The sequence below is a fragment of the Electrophorus electricus genome, chromosome 11 (assembly GCF_013358815.1).
Source record: "Electrophorus electricus isolate fEleEle1 chromosome 11, fEleEle1.pri, whole genome shotgun sequence".
NCBI classification, from domain to species: Eukaryota; Metazoa; Chordata; class Actinopteri; order Gymnotiformes; family Gymnotidae; genus Electrophorus; species Electrophorus electricus.
The window spans coordinates 8,200,546-8,217,006 of NC_049545.1; the positions used below are offsets into that span (position 1 = coordinate 8,200,546).

The 16,461-nt window shown below is 37.8% G+C and overlaps 1 protein-coding gene across 1 annotated transcript in view; it reads left to right on the forward strand.

Annotated features, from left to right (window-relative positions):
* Window positions 1–10,445, forward strand: part of golga7bb (golgin A7 family, member Bb) — a 28,574-nt gene extending 18,129 nt beyond the window's left edge. Inside the window, exons 4-7 of the mRNA XM_027014766.2 lie at window positions 5,567–5,692; window positions 6,413–6,565; window positions 8,299–8,400; window positions 9,840–10,445. Coding sequence (XP_026870567.2) covers window positions 5,567–5,692; window positions 6,413–6,565; window positions 8,299–8,400; window positions 9,840–9,923 — 465 coding nt within the window. The 3' untranslated portion in view covers window positions 9,924–10,445. The remainder of the gene's footprint in view (window positions 1–5,566; window positions 5,693–6,412; window positions 6,566–8,298; window positions 8,401–9,839) is intronic.
* Window positions 10,446–16,461: the final 6,016 nt, after the last annotated feature.

Below are 16,461 nucleotides of genomic sequence, written 5' to 3' on the forward strand. Positions count from 1 at the left end.
ACTTCAACACATCTTCTGTAGATTTTTGTCACCACAACGCTCTAGTTGCTGTTTTATGTGAACACGGGTTCAGTAAAAATGGGTAACATAATTTAACCTAAAGCATGTGCCAGTAAGTATATGCGTAAGACCAGGACATGATGATTTTTGAAGCAACACCGTATAAAATTGAGATGGTTAAGTTAATATTTCATTCGTCAACGGTTAGCGGTAAATGGCTGAGGTTAAACACGCTCCCAAGCCTAAGCTGCCGCCACAGAATATAAAAACCGCCTGTTTTATATCGTGGGTGGGGGCTATCGTCAGCACCGTGGACAGAGGTTTCATGCGTGCAAACATGTGTTACTATCTATTCCTTACACTCTAATTCACTCAGTGACGGCACAGTCGTTGTTTTCTGTTTTTTTCCTGACCCAAAATAGCATCCCGGTATTGAGTCTTTATTGTCAAAAATTAACATGTCAACAAACTCATTAAGCTAACTGAAATGTGGTTTAGACAAAAACAATTGGTGTTCTTGCTTTAGTCATTAGACAAGGCGCATATTTAGAGCTGTGACTGAAGCACCGAGACGTGACATGCTGTCGATACACTACGATTACTAACATACCCAAAGGAGTGATGTTAGATGTACACAAAAGAGAAGCAAGTGCCGAGTTAGTCCGACAAACTTAACCAGACTTTGTGAATTTTTCAACAGTACATGGTTACTCTATCAAGTAGTGTCCATGCCTCTGTCCAAACATTTCAGTTAAAATATAAAATGCATCATTTAATTCCGTTAAGATAGTTAATATATGTTCAGAGTTATTAGACATTAGACAAATCTCAAAATATTATATGTATATTGTATATCTATATCTATATACTCTAGATAGATAGATAGATAGATAGATAGATAGATAGATAGATAGATAGATACATAGATAGATAGATACATAGATAGATAGATGTAAAACAATACTAATTACATATATTAATATACATATACATAGTATTCTTTTTTATTTTTTCAAATGTAATAATTTCTGGTGTTTTAAAAAAAAATCCTCTGGTGATCTTATATTAATAAGTGACATTACACTTGTTGCAAGCTTAATAACCCTTTTCAACATGTATGCCTCAGCTGAATACATTTACTTTGTAAAAGTCAGTGGTAACAGGACCAATCCATATATCTTCAATCAACCATGTTAAACATTACTTGCATAATGTCAGTCTAGGTTTTTTATGGTCTGTTGTGCTATGTTTTTCCCAAGCTAACCTTTACTCCTCATGCTGCATTGCAGCACTTTATTGTTAGTGCATATTTCAGTGCATCATTTGTATGCTCTATGTGATTTTCTTCTTTGGTTCACAGTTTAATCTAGCATTCATTATAATACACTATGAGTCAGTTTGAGGTTTCTCAGCCCCCTTCACTGCCTTAGTCTTGCACTTATGTAGTCCCTTCTTGATGGGTGACTATGTGGGTTTTATGAGTTTTTTATTTTTCTCCTTTATCAGCTAATTCATTTTATGCTCTTAAACTGGACCAGCCCACATCTCATTGTTGAGTCACTCAGGCAATACTATAACTGAATCTTATGTACACAATGCATTAGGCTCTGTTTGCTCAGTAGTGCTACACCTGACTGCAGGTGGACATGCTTGTTTTCCTTGCATGATCCTCTTGAGCCATGTATTCATTCAATAGTCACAGTGGTTGACGGTTGCTCTGCTGATTTGTTGTATTTCCTGGCTAAGGGCCTACAGTTATTGCAGACACAGACATGAACACGACAATTTCTAGATGCATGCCAGAACAGATTCTGGTGTTTCTGGTGTTTAAGACCAGCATCTAAGGAGCTAGTGGGTTTTTTTTTTTATAGTACCAGAGCTGTCTTCATTCTCCCATGGCACTACTCAAGCACTGCAGAGACCAGCTGAGATTGAAACAAGCAGTAAAGATTCCAGATTAGAGATTCAGAATTTTTATTTGGCCATTTGTGCACTGTACAATGTAAGGATATGTAAAAGACAAGCAGGTTTGAGACATGTTCAAATTGACATTATTTGCAGGTCAGCAAATAACAGAATCTGTAAAGTAAGATTAAATTACATAGCATCTGAATTTGGTGTGTTTTTGCACTTCTTTTGATTTGCAAGTGCATGCAAAAGACTGAGTGCTATAAGGTGTCAAAATTACCTGCTTGAGGGAAAAATCTGTTTTGAAATATTGTGTTTATTTTGTTGCCGTTTTATTTTTGTTACCTCCTTCCAGACCCAAGAGGGAAAAACAATTTGCAGTTTGGCTCCTTTGTTATTGCCCTGGCAATTATTGTGACAGTAGCAGTGTCTTCTGTGGAACTGCAGTCCACAGCAACTTAATAATTGTCATCTCACATATATTAATTCTTTGGGTCTCTTTGAAATCAGAATTACAAAACCTGGAAAGTTGTCTTGCTGATTTTCTCTGAATTAGAAACAAGCAAAACTGAGAGGGCCAGAAGCAGCTGGGGCCATGCAAAGAGTGGAGGGGAGAGAAAAAGGACACAAGCGTGAGAAGGCACGATGGAAAGTAAAGTCATTCTGTATATTGGCTCCCTCAGTCAGATCCTGCTAAAATAAGATGCAAATTAATTGTTAACTGTGCCTTTATGGCCATGTGCCGTCCCATGCTCTGGCAGCATGTACAGTTCCTTGGCCTTTACAAATCTGCAGTATGTATCCTGAATGACAAGGGTCCCATGCACAGGTGATCCTGAACAAATCTTTAATGACAGCTTAGAAAAATTGCAAATTTTTTCCTATCCTATCCTCTTTCATTTATTTTTCAAGTGACTAATATTTTGGATTTGTGACACATTTGGCAGTTGGAATCTTTGAGCTGAATAAGTAGTATTCAGTATTGAGTTAAATTGTAAATAGATTCCAGGCTAAGTACTAGTTACAGACAACCACAAAAAAAAGAGGCTAGTTTTAGTGGACATGAAATAAGACTAATCTTGGACTAAATTTTTATGTCGGTGAAAATACAGAGTTGGAGATGATTCATCTAAAGCAAATTAAACATTTCACTCATTGTGGCATCAAATAATGTGCTTTTTTTTTTAGCATTTTTAAGATATAGTTATAGATTAGCTAAGTTATAGATGTAAGGTTGATGCATTTACAGTATATAGTATAGTATATAACATATTTACAATATATTGTAACAATTCTTATTTATCCTAATTAATATAAGTTACTTCAGTCTAAAGCAACAGAAGAATGATAAAATGCATTAAAAGGAAAAAGACGGATTATCTGGGTGATTCAGTACAGAATCTCACTTTACTTTTTTGGTGAAAGAATAGGAATATGTGAATGTTTTAATGAAATTTCTGCTTCCAGGCTGACATTAGTAGCATAGACCCCTATGTAGTACAAAATATGTATAGGGCATTAGTCTTTTAAATTTTATAAAAATGTTCTTATTCCAGTTTTTACCATGTTTTGACCACCTGTCCACTTACTCTCCCAGTATCTGCCTATTCTGTAATAGCTTGATCACCATTGCTCCTAACCTCTTTCTGTTTTACAGGGGGGTTTGTATAGTGGATTATGATCTTAGTAAAGTGACCTTTACTGCTCATATTTTCTGTCAACAATCACATTTATACTACTGGCTTTCATAATTTAGAATTAATTATGTCAAAAGAGTTCTGTCAATACCTCTGTGGCCTTAGCCAAGCAAATTAACTAGAACTCCAGAACAGGAAATGTCCGTATGTTTTGATGAAACGTAGAGATCCAAACAGAGATGGGAAACATTGTTAAACAAGAACAATCTATCTTGTAGCACCACTGCAGTTACTGTGCTCTACAAGGTCATCACCATCTCCCTGGCTGAGTGCAAAATACCAAGAGAGCATTAAGTGTGCAACATCAATCACATGTGTATAAGCAGTAAATGTTTCTTATTTGCAAGTAAAGACAGAGGACATCCACAGAGTGACTGTAACCCTGCTGACTGTTGCCCACTGATTTTACTCATATGTCTCTACAGAATTTCCCTGCTCATTAGAAAAAAAACTCATTCTCAATGTTGGCAGCACTCAGAGCCAACCTCTGTGCCTTCTAAAGTTTTAGCTGGGCAGGAATTCCGAGTCTACCATAGATGCATCCTCAAGTGACAAATGTGATGTTTGTGCCATTTTACCCTAAACATGGTCCCTCACATTTCTTTGCTCACAGCCCTATGAATGAATGGGTGGTCTTCAAGCTGCATAACATCTGTTGACTTATAGTCAGATATATCGTAAAAAAAAAAATAATAATAATAAAAACTTGGGGGGGGGAGGGTTGGTTTGTTTGTTTCAACCTAAAAAATACCTTAACCTTTTAAGGTAACTGAACTTCAAAAAGTAACATAAAAATAAAATATGTACTTATTATTTGAGGTTCTTTTTTAGTTTTAATTTTGAGCTTTTTTTATAAACAAATATTTTTTTACACAGTTATTTGTGCACCAGCCTTCAAAAGCTATGTTATCTGCAACACTTGCTCTTACCCTGAGTTTCTGTAGTACCTTAGAGCATGTGAAGCTTACACCAAGCTCCAGAGCTCAGCTGGAATCGCTCCAAGGACTGACTCTGCTGAGGAGAGTGTGGGACTAATTAAACTTGTTTCACTTGCATTGATGTTTGTCATGGCAACAGAACAGGCTAATTAAGGTTCACCTTCTCCTTAATGAGACTTCACTAAGCTTTTTTATTCTCTTTGTAGTTGCTCTGGTTCCAGAAAACGTTATGTCATCCAAACAGTCAAAATATCTAATGGTTCATGCTTCAGTTTCCACCCATGGTCCGCTTTCTGTAAAGCTGTGAATTATTATGGAAAAACAAATTCTGCTTGTAATACTTATTCATATATTTCAACATTTGGCATCTAAAATAATCTCACTAAATTAAGCAATAAAACATTATCAATAGACTTGTGCTTTATTTAGCATCTATGCACTTTGAATCAATTATCATAATGAGGTTATGACTTTGGAAAGTAAATCCTAGTTGAATGACTATCTGTCAGTTTTGTTTGATATGTCAATTCTTTAAAAGACTTATTCATTCATAATATACTTTATATGCCATCTGATTGGAGGTAAAATAAAGAAAAGTGAGAATCAGGGCTTAATGGTAGAATTAATTTGAAATTTTTGTTCTCAGCAGACCCATGAAACAATTTGGCCACTGTGGTTGAGCCATTGAGTAACTTTGTACTGGATTTTCATTCTGACACCACCTGTACTCTCTATTAGAAAGAAAGTATAAAAACGTGTTGTGGTAAATGGTGGTACAAGCTCAAATGACACCTCATTGGAAATGAATTTTAATAAATATCATTTTAGTCTCAGACCTGAGAGAATAGTTTTTTTCATACATAGTGTATAATCGCTCAGTGAGTAATTTTGGCCTTCCATTATTTTAATTAATTTTGTGCTATTTCTTCTAACTGTACCAGATTTCAGGTATATATGCAGATTTTTTTTTTTAAAGGTTTTTTTGTTAGAGGACCTTAATAACTTAATCTTCTTGTGTTGTAGTTTCATAATCTCCAAGATCTAAGGCATACTGCCACACTGGCCACCAAGGTGTTCATTCAGAGGGACTACAGAGATGGCACCGTCTGCAAGTTCCAGACCAAGTTTCCAGAAGAGCTGGACAACAGGGTGAGTGTCTTGTAGCAGTGAGGGCATTGAACACTGCCTGTTACTGTCTGACAGTCCAAACTTGAATGATCTGTGCATTCAATGTAAAGAGAGAGACACGGACAGATAGAAAGACAGACTTATGAACAGGTGGGTACTGAGAGATTTATGTATCAAATTACCAGCTTCAATATGGATGTCAAGGGGCAAAATCATGCAGTCCTTAAAGGAAATGTATTATATGTCTAAGAATAAGCAGTAAAGAAAAATGGCAAAGAATAAACCCTGGAGTATTTGTGGAAGAATTAAAGAGATTTACAAAGCAAGTGTCTTTGAGACATGTCAGTTTTTGGGCTGAAATTACTGAACTACTCTATTGCTAGTTGAGACTGATGTTCCTACAGACAGCATAACACAAAAGTACCATTTATAGACTGTTTATGGAAGAAGCATTATTGTTAGTTCATGTGAATATAATTTTGACTGATGTAGATCATCAGTGGATTTGTAAAATCTGCTTATATAATCAACATTTTGTCACACATAAGCGAGAAGATCAATGTTGGCAGCAGATCAATGTTTGAGGGTTTGAGCTTTTGCATCCTACAGTGCAAGAGTTTCCAATATGGTATTTTTGGAGAGCCGAGCAAGATGGCCTGTAGCCATTGAGGTTTACCAGCTTCTATTTTGTCTCCTGCAGTTCTCTAAAATGCTTGTGTTGTTGCACATGACTACTGGCAGATCGAGAGGGCACTCTTTGAGGACACTATAAAGACGCTCAATAATTACTACGCAGAGGCTGAGAAGATCAGTGGTCAGTCCTACCTGGAGGGCTGTCTAGCCTGTGCCTCTGCTTATATCATTTTCCTCTGCATGGAGACACGCTATGAAAAGGTATTGAGATGCACTTCCTTTAATGTTTTGAGAACCCAGTCATCAGCTATCACATAATCACAGTATCTCTTTGTCCTGAGACTTAGGCTGTGGAAATCCTTACACATAGCCAGCTTTGATGATAAGAGATAAAAAATATTCTGGCCAGGTTATCTGAGGCCTTCAAAGCATTTGTTAAGTTTGAATTCAGTTTTGACATGCCACCTGGTTCAAGTGTGATCACACATGTATTCAGAACAGATGGAAATTGCTTGTGAATACAAGTCCAGAGGAGTTCAGATAAGGTCTGATTTGCATGGATCTGCCATGCTTACCAATGCCTCCATCTCAGTAAAGGTTTGATTTGTAATTTAGTTTCTGAAGTACTTGCACCTGTTTGCCAATAGCTTTTTTGCCATGGATGCTTTCCAAAGGGCACCTAATTAACCTATACAGTTATGCTTTACCTGTATACATGGTCCTTTTTGTCTACGTCTCTCATGTGTCATGCTTAAGCCTGTCAGGGTAGGGTTGCTTATGTTTAATCGGATTTGCACACCACTCAGTTCCCATCAACTTAGGCAGAGCATTATTTACTGAGAAATGAGCCCTCATCAGAAATGAGCTGTGATAAATCGCCCCAACCCATGTGTTTGTTTACTGTTTGTTTACTGACATGGATGCATGCACATATGCCTATGGCCACCCAGATAAGCATCTTTCTCATCAGTGCAGCTAAGTAAGATAATGGGTGGCTGTACTCTCTGAAGGATTGAGTCCAAATTCCACAAATCCTAGAACAGACTGACCTTTCATAATTGTACATTTGATAATTGGCAAACACTACTGTCATACATGTCAAAATCTGTGTGAGGATTCTTCAATATGCTGTAGCAGCATACTTTTCACTTAGTGTTATTTACGAGTATGTGAAAATTACAAGAATTAAGCATTTTTGATATCAGTCATAAAAGCAGCCTTTAGAAAAAAACAAAAAAAACAAAGTAAATCTTGAGGTCAAAGGAACTGTGATTTGATCTTTGTGACACTGTAGAAAACAGAGCATTAGAAATCCAAAAAGGGCATGGTGGAAAATCCTCAATAAATAAGCATATTGGACCAACAAATATGCCATAAATCACTGTAAAGTTTGTTTATGGCCATTTAACTAAGACTGGATCAAAGTGTCTGGGCTTTGCCCAACTCACAGAGGCTTTTCAGAGCTGATTATGTAGCGTGGAAAGGCAAACAGAAATGTACCACACAGTTTCAGTCCACTGGGACTAGGAAGCCACAGGTAAGCAGTTGGTGGGATGCTTACTTGCAAAACCAAAATTCATATGCTAGAGAAGTCTAAATAAACTCATTTTATCAGACTTTCTGGAAGATCTACTTTACCTTCAAAAAGACATGTAATCCCTGAAGGCAAATGGCCTTATAAACTATAATTTGTTGTCATTTGTTTATGAAAGTTAAAATAACATGTTGCATTATGATGGTATTATTCTGGATTTAGTTTATTGGTTGAAGAGAAATTAATTATGGGTAGTCAATTTATGTTATGGTAAGGTTTTTTCCTTACTCCAGAACTCTATGGAAACGATACAGTACTGGTAAAACTGTACATCCCCCACAGTGGTGTTTTTATTTTGACATGACACAAGGCCCTTTTTGTCATAGAGTGACTAGAGCCTCTCCATGTGCTCGAGTCAATACATCTGTCTTCCCCGATGCTGGTTTCTCTCTCTTTACAGGTCCTGAGAAAGATCTCCATGTATATTCAAGAACAGAATGAGAAGATCTATGCACCCCGGGGCCTACTTATCACTGATCCTGTTGAGAGGGGCATGAGAGTGATATCCTTTGTAGATCATGCAGGATGGGTTTCTGAGGAGAATAGGTCATCTCATGTTTCATTCCATAAGTGTCTCTAAATTCAGTATACTTTAAGCTACTCCTATAGCCATATTGTCTGTAAACCATATTGTTCATTTAATCTGGTTATTATGCCAACCTGGACAACTATCTTGCAATAGTGAGAGGTCATTGTCTGTTATACAATATGGGCTCATTTTATCATCCATCTGAAATGTACAACACTAGCACATTTGTTAGTTTAACCATAATTATAAAAGTAAGTACTAGCTACAAAACTGAATTAGATATTTAGCGATTCCTTGAAAAATGCTCTTGTCCAAAATAAGGCTCATTGGGTGAGTCTGGCATAACAACCTGCATGAAGCTTGAGATGGCAGATCGAAGGAAATAGTAGGTGAGTTTTGGCTTGTTTATTTTCATAACTGACACTAAACAAGAACTCTGCAGGAAACAGTGAGGTAGATTTAAGCCAGTGAAGTTTAAGGCTCCTAGTCTCCTTGGAGAAGTTGAGCTGTGGGGGGTGTTGTGTATATTGGGGGGGCATGATTCCTCATGATGCACTCATGGTCTTCTCTGGGTAACTAGGGGTTATCTTCTTAACCTAGATGCTCCAGAAAATGTGATGTTCATAATTTTCTAACTTTTAAATATTACAACATATGAATAAAGAAATTTGGTCTTCTGTCAAAAGATATCCTCACTACATCCAAATACTTTGATGTCATCCCTTTATCTTTAAATGTGCAAAGTAGAGAACTCCTATAAATCCAACCAAGTTCTTGCTCACATTCTCTAGGTACAATGCTCTGATCAGAAAGCTTTAATGACTATGCAGTGGCATGGTTATTTGACATCACATCATTTTGCATGATTTTAGACTTTCCAGTGAACCATTCAGCAATCAAGCTGCAAGTTGTAGGACTTCAGAGACTCATGGGGTTTCTCACGTGTGCTGTCAGCTGTGCTACAATGAGTCAGGACTAGCCTTTCCAGGACAAACCTTTCTTCTACCACCAACAACTTCAAATATGTAAATTGTGGCATAAGGAATGAAGGAGTGAATGCAATACTGCAGAATGGGGGAAAAACTCAAATATCTTGGGCTAGACCTCTGGGTGACTTGCGTATGTTGGGCTCTGCTAGCTAATAATGAGGAAGTCATGGAGAGCAGGGGAGGAATTGGTGCTGAAACTTACAGAGAAGGTTAGAGGCCAGTAGGGATTTTATTCTTTTATTGGTTAATAAAATATGCCTTTATTTCAAGGAATTTGCATAATACATTTTATATTAATGACCTAATCTAATGCAAAAAGACAGCAAACAAAACAAATTTGCAAACAGAAAGCTCCATGGAAATGTTATATTTCCTTACATATACCTAAGTGCCTTGTTAAAATCCTTGACTGTTGTGGTTCAGATCGAGATTTCTATCTTTGATGACCGCATCTCCAGTGGCTCCAGCTCCAGTGGCAGCTCTGTGTCCAGCGGCAGTGCTCGGTGACTGGAGGAACAGCACCAGGGGTATGGGTACCGGGTGGCCGGAGGCCTCCCCAAGATCCGCATGTTGAAACATGAGAGCACCAGATTCTGAACTGAGGAAATAAATGTCCCATATTCCTCTCTTTCTATTTCTCTCTCTCTCTCTCTCTCTCTCTCTCTCTCTCTCTCTCTCTCTTTCTGTCTCTCTGCTGTGCTAACCAAAAAGCATAAACTCATGTGCTATATATACACTTGACCTTCATTCACCTTTTCCATTCATATTATCTACTCTTCTGCGATTCCATTAGCAACAGACATGATCTCTGAGTTACACTCACCATGTCCCGCAGTTGCTGATATAAAGAGAAATAGTCTACATTTGCTATTAGCGAAATACCCCAAGGATACCATGTGGATAACTGTTCCCTCTTCTCCATTTTGGGGCAGTTGCACATTTGGCAGCCGGGCCGATGCTGACTCATGGCCATGCCTTCCTTGTTCCTCTATCTGGTCTTCTTTAAGAAGCCAAACTGGAGGTCACTGCCTCTCTTGCCTCTCTGCAGTGCTCCAGGCGTTCGTTCACCCAGCCAGCTCCTCCACTCACCCATGGCTCACTGGTCCATTGCCCCATGATATGGGCAGCTAGCCCAGCTGGACAGAGCTCTCTCAGTGTCACTGCTCACTGGAAGCACAAGTTTCAGCCCATCTAGGGCCTTTTGTTCTCTATGAAATGGCAGCTGTCATTTATGCTGTACATACGCACTGGAGAAAAATGGACAGAGCACAGTTATGATGATGAGATTCAGAAGAGGTCGAATCAACAGCTGTTTAATATGAGTTGTACAGCAGAACAGATGTGAAAGTATTATGCATTATGGCATTTGCAGTTGTACTTCAGACCTGTTTTTTAGTATTGGAAATAGCACCTACTGGTTATAATGTATGCTTAGCAGCTTAGTCTTATTTAACTTAGTGGCACACACCCGTAGAGCAGTACAGTCATTACAGAATTCAAATTTAACTAAGCTGGTTGTGTGTGATCAGTGGTCTGTAGTATGAATAGCAGTTGTTTACTAGGCTCAAATCAAAGGGACATGTAACAGATTTTTGTGTCAGAGGTCTTTTCACTTAGTCTTATGGAAACGCTTTTGACTTTCTTTTTCATATTTTCCATTCTCTTATTTGAATATTCCTCATTCTTATTATTGGTAGTGTTGTTGTTAATAACATTAGTATTTACAAAAGAGTCTTTCTCTATATGAATACTATATGAACCAGGGGTGCCATAAACACAGTGGTGCATTATCAGTGATGTCAGCTAGGCCAAGTCTAGTCACAGACCCACCATAATTGCTACAAGTACTATAATCTATAGTTAACAAATCAGAAACTGAACTTCTTAAACACATAAAGCCCCCTTGTAACAGATATGTATGGAAAACATCACTTTTTGCCTTAGTTGGTATTTTATGTTGGTGCATTACTTCCTTTCTAAATTACTTCACTCGTTTCTGTTGTTCTTTTCTTTTTGACTTTCAGTTTCTAACCTGGCTTTCCTAAAACCCCTTCCAATCTCCCCATGGTTGCTTGCCCTTTCTTTCCCTCAAGACTCCCTGGTAAGCCAGCAGTGGCCCCCAGATTGCTGGTGCTCTGGTGGGCCCCTGCTCCTCTGTCTGCTGCCTTCATGTTTCATCGCTGTGGGGATACCCGGCCTGGTGCTGATCAACTGCAGGCCCTGAGAGCCAGCCAGCCGGCTGCAAATTGTACATGAGTTGCACTATAGATGCATGAGATCTGTTCTGTTCTCCTTAGACAAATAGTAGACTAATGTGAAAGTGGAAACTGTGTGTTGTACTCCAGTTAAGGAAGCTTCCTTTGAGCCAAAGGTTGTGTGTGTGTCTATGCATGTATTAACTGAGAGTATGGTCACAGTGTGTTTGTTGGTAGTGGTTAATCAAGGTGGTATGAGAATCTTTGAATACATGTATGATTCTTTTTATACTGTGTGTAGGTTTGTGTGAGGGTGTATTTAAAACAATACTTGGGGAGGGGGGACTTTTTTATCATTACTTTCAGTAAGCAGAACAAACGAGCCCTTGCAACAAAAAACCATATATCAGCCATTTCCCATTTTTGTGTAATCAGTTTAGTTTTTGATTTTGTACTTTTAATGAAACTTACATTTATATTAAAATTCTAAATATGCTTTATTTAGACTTACTTTACTTTGTCATGTGAGCATTTAAAAATAAAACTTGGAATAATACTTTATGGTATTATTTTTATTTTGTAGAATGCTGAAAAACAGTGAATGGACATGTATTTTTTTTTTTTTTTGTTGTTGTTGTTGTTGCAAGGGCTCAAATAACCAATCAAATTAATTGAATTATGGATTAAATTGGAAAAATGGAAGAGAGTGCTAAATGAAGTGCTTTGAGGTGATGTCAAGACAGTTAGCTATAGCTGAATTATCCATCACTATCTGAGACTTTGGAACTACCATGGGTTGGGGAGGCATAAAGAAACACAGAGCTCATTCTTTATTTTTATAAAAACCAAGGCACCACTAGGAAGTGGTTTTCCTATAGCTTTTTTTAGTCACCTTTTCACTTTCCACTGTTGTCTCTTTCTGTAGCAGGGTTCTCTCTCAGAATCTAGTAATTACTGAAGTGAAAAAAATGAGACATTTTAAATGCCCACTGGTTCACCCAGGCTGTCCCTCAATCTTCCAGCTGACACTTAGCCACACCCTCTCTGCCTCAGTGAAGTTGGGTTTTTAGTGTCTTATGCCTGGCTGATGTTTATTGTTGAGTATCAGTACATATAATAATTATGAAACATTTTCTTACAAAAACAAAGTAACATCATACCTAAAAAGAAATTTGCCATATATTTGTATAGAGTGTTCACTTTTAGCCAAGAGATACATCATTCCTCACTGTGCACAGACTGGTCAATTCAAGTTTATTTCCATACAAATTCTAATAATTTAAATAATATTACTATTAAAAAGGCAAATGTTATGCCAGGAGAATTCTAAATGTTTTCTATGAGAACATTTTTTGCATGGATTTAAAGTACTGTTACATAGATTAGAATCATGTTCAAACTTTACTTACTACTTTTGTAGTGCGTGCAATGTATTGTATGATCAGATAAAACCCATTTCTGGTTAGAAATGAATAGATCATGCTTTCCTGTCTTCCTATTATAGACTCTTAATCTCTACTGTAATTATCAGATTTTTTTAATATAAGATGGGGGAAATGTCCAATAACATGATTACTCATCACTGCAGCGAGGACAGACTTTTCTTTCATAGCTAACAGACTCAAAATAATTTTTCACAAACTTTGTTGTTTGAAAACTGTTGTTAAAAGTTATTTAAATAGAAAACATGCATTAAAAAGTATTGCCCCTGAGATTCCAGTGTTGTTCAGTTCATGTCTACAATGTCAGCTGAAAGAAACTTGCTAGCATATACACAGAACCAAACTGCACACTGCTTACATTTTTCACAAGCTTCCAGTAAGAGAATGCTCTGCACACCTGAGGTTCCACTTCACACCAGTGTTTCCAATGATCTCGTCTTTGTATGTGTTTTGTCCTTGACTTTCTTGAATGGTGTATCATGAAAGTCCTGTTGTGAATTGATAGGGACCGATCTCTTCTCCATTGTATGGGAGCAGGGCTTTTCTCACTTTGCACTTTCATGGTGTGTACAAACAACCCCAAAATGGAATGAGTCTCCCACTCTCTGATGTTAAGGACCATTATTAACCAGAAAAGAACCAATATATCCTTATTTCAAAGGAAATTAACTGTCAATCAAGGAAAATATAAGCACCCTGTGCCAGCGATCAAGTGCTAGAGTTACGGGTTTGCAATTCCACGCTGCTATGCATTCTCTAGCATAATGGAGCCTTAACAGCAAATGTGTTCTTCATCTAAAATATTGGTTCAGAAGAACATTCCACCTACTCTTAATGTGAAATCTATCTGGCATTACCTTTGAGATGATGGGGGACAAAGCTCATATTCATAACAATGGTTATTGTGAAGGTTTTTCATCACAACTTCAAAAGTTAACAAAAATATTGTTGTGATAATAGTGTTCCCATTCTGCACACAGACCTATGGTAAATAGGATAAGACAGAGAGTGCTGTTGTTAGGCTGGAAGAAAATGAAAATGCACAGCACCGCATCAGTCAGAGCCCTCTCATAAAGCCCAGAGAGATAAGGCCAGGCCAGGTTGTCAGGTTCCTGGGCTTGTGTAGGCTTACAGAAACATACTTGAATAACGGTTTACTAAGAACACCACACCTGTAGGGAAAGGTCAATCCTGGATGTTAGGATATCTGACAAGAGCTTCCAGCCTTTTTACTGTGTTATCACACAACAGGAGGTCTGTTCTGATGAAGAAGGGCTCTTTTTTGTAGCTTTTCATGCCAGATTCTCTCCTAAAGGCAGCTGTTATATTTCTGGTAAGTTTCTGAAAGACACATGCACCTTTTGGTTGAAGTATCAACCTCAAGTTACAGGATATGAGTAGAAACCCATTTCCCTTCTCGTGTATCTAACATATAGATTTCAATATATGGCCCGATCCTCTTTAGTCAATCAAGGTGTTGTTTTTCCAGTTAATGTATCTAAAATGAAACCTTCAGACTTCATCACACTTCCTCTGTGCTGCCCTAAGCAGAAAGTGTAGCTTTTAATCACCTTGAAAATAAAATCAGTCAATTAAAGTTTCTTCCCACTTACCAGTTAACCAAGGGGCCTCTCAGTCTAAAATATTATATTTACATATTTATATATCCTATCTACTTGTCATTAGTAGCAATAACAAATGCCTAGCCCCCAAAACCAACACTGAAGATGTGAATTTTATTGGTATTAAATGTCTTCATGTCCATGCCTGTTGTTAGCTCAGTGCCTGCATTCCTGGCCAGAGCACCAGGGTCTGTGGCCTATCTCTGGCTAGATTGCCTGAGTCTGCAGATTATCTCTGGACAAGGCATCCAGCACATCTCTCATTAATAGAGATGTTTCTGTCCTGCTCACATCACACAAACAGCAGTAATTCAGTTAGGAGCATCATGACTGGATGGAAAATGTTTTCATGATACTGAAATCCTGTATTTAGATTGGCCACATTATAGTAGACAAAAAAAAAGTATTTCCAGTTTTAGAATGGGGAAGCACAGGACTGCAAGGAGCATCTTTGTCCAAGGTGCAGCCATGTGTGTGTCATTTAATGTAAATACAGTTGTGAGACAAAAAAACAACAACACTGTGACAGCTACTGTGCATGAAATGGCTATATTTCCTTCTCACTAGAAGAACATAAATTCATGGTGATGCAGGCCTTGTTCTGCTTTATGACTGCATGGAGCAACTCCTCATATTGTTTGTCTTTCCTATTCTAACACGTGAACAAAACAGAAGGGTATAACTGCAATTACAATAAAGTGAAATCCATTTAGCCTAATTTCTCAGCACTGGCCACACTCTCCAGTACTTCAGAAAAAGCCCAAGCTCTCTGCTAACCTGACTCTTGATTGTATACTTTACTAAGACTAAGAAAGCCCCCATCAAACACAATATGAAAATCACTTCATGTATCTCAACATTTATCGATCATTTGAGTCCCTAACCCTAATTTGAGTTTATAGCTACTAAGCACATGTTTGCAGACATTGAGATTAGCACAGTCTCCCTGAGTTTTTCTTCAGTGTCTGGCCACATTCAAACCCACAATTTATTATGGTTTGCCTGCTCTTGGAAACTTTGTAATTCAGTTTCCCCCAGAATGCCTGCCATATTAGCTTTGGCTAAGACTGATTAACCACAAATACTGACACAGGTTTTGTTGTGTCTCCCTTTGAACATCCAGCATATACAAAACTCCTAAGTATGCACTGTGGCAATGAAATTTGTCATCAGAGATGTATAGTGCTGAATCCTGCTTTTTGCATGCTCATAGCAGATAGGGAAAGCAGCACATAGCCAACATCAACCTGCAACATCCTAATTCAGAATTAAGCAAAGGAACACTTATTGAGAGAATAAACTATTATATAAACCTTAGCCTTTGAATTATTGCTTCAACATTCCATGCTGTTTTTGTTAATTTTAGGGCTTAACTGCTATAATTTAAAATCTAGGAATGTTTGGTTCCTGTTTAAGATGACCTTTGCGTGAAGCATTTCAAATAAGAGATTTTGAAAGAACTTTAGTCCATGCAATATGTTTTACATTTGTCTCAAAAATGTGCATTTGTCAGTGAGCCATAGTGGTTGAATGTTTTGTTCCATTTAGGAAGTCTGTTCCTTTGTAAGGTCTCCAGTGCCTAAGCCTGTATGGAAGAGTCTCTGGCACACGTCTAGGCTACAGAAGGAAGACCAGTGACAAAGTAGGCATCACTGGCGGCAGACGTACGTGCTTCTCAGACAGAGCCTTATCCTCCCATCAAGCACCATTTGTTTCCAAGTCACATTTTCAAGTGCACTTGAGCACATATCATCCCTTATTTATCATGATAGGTACTGATTCATTC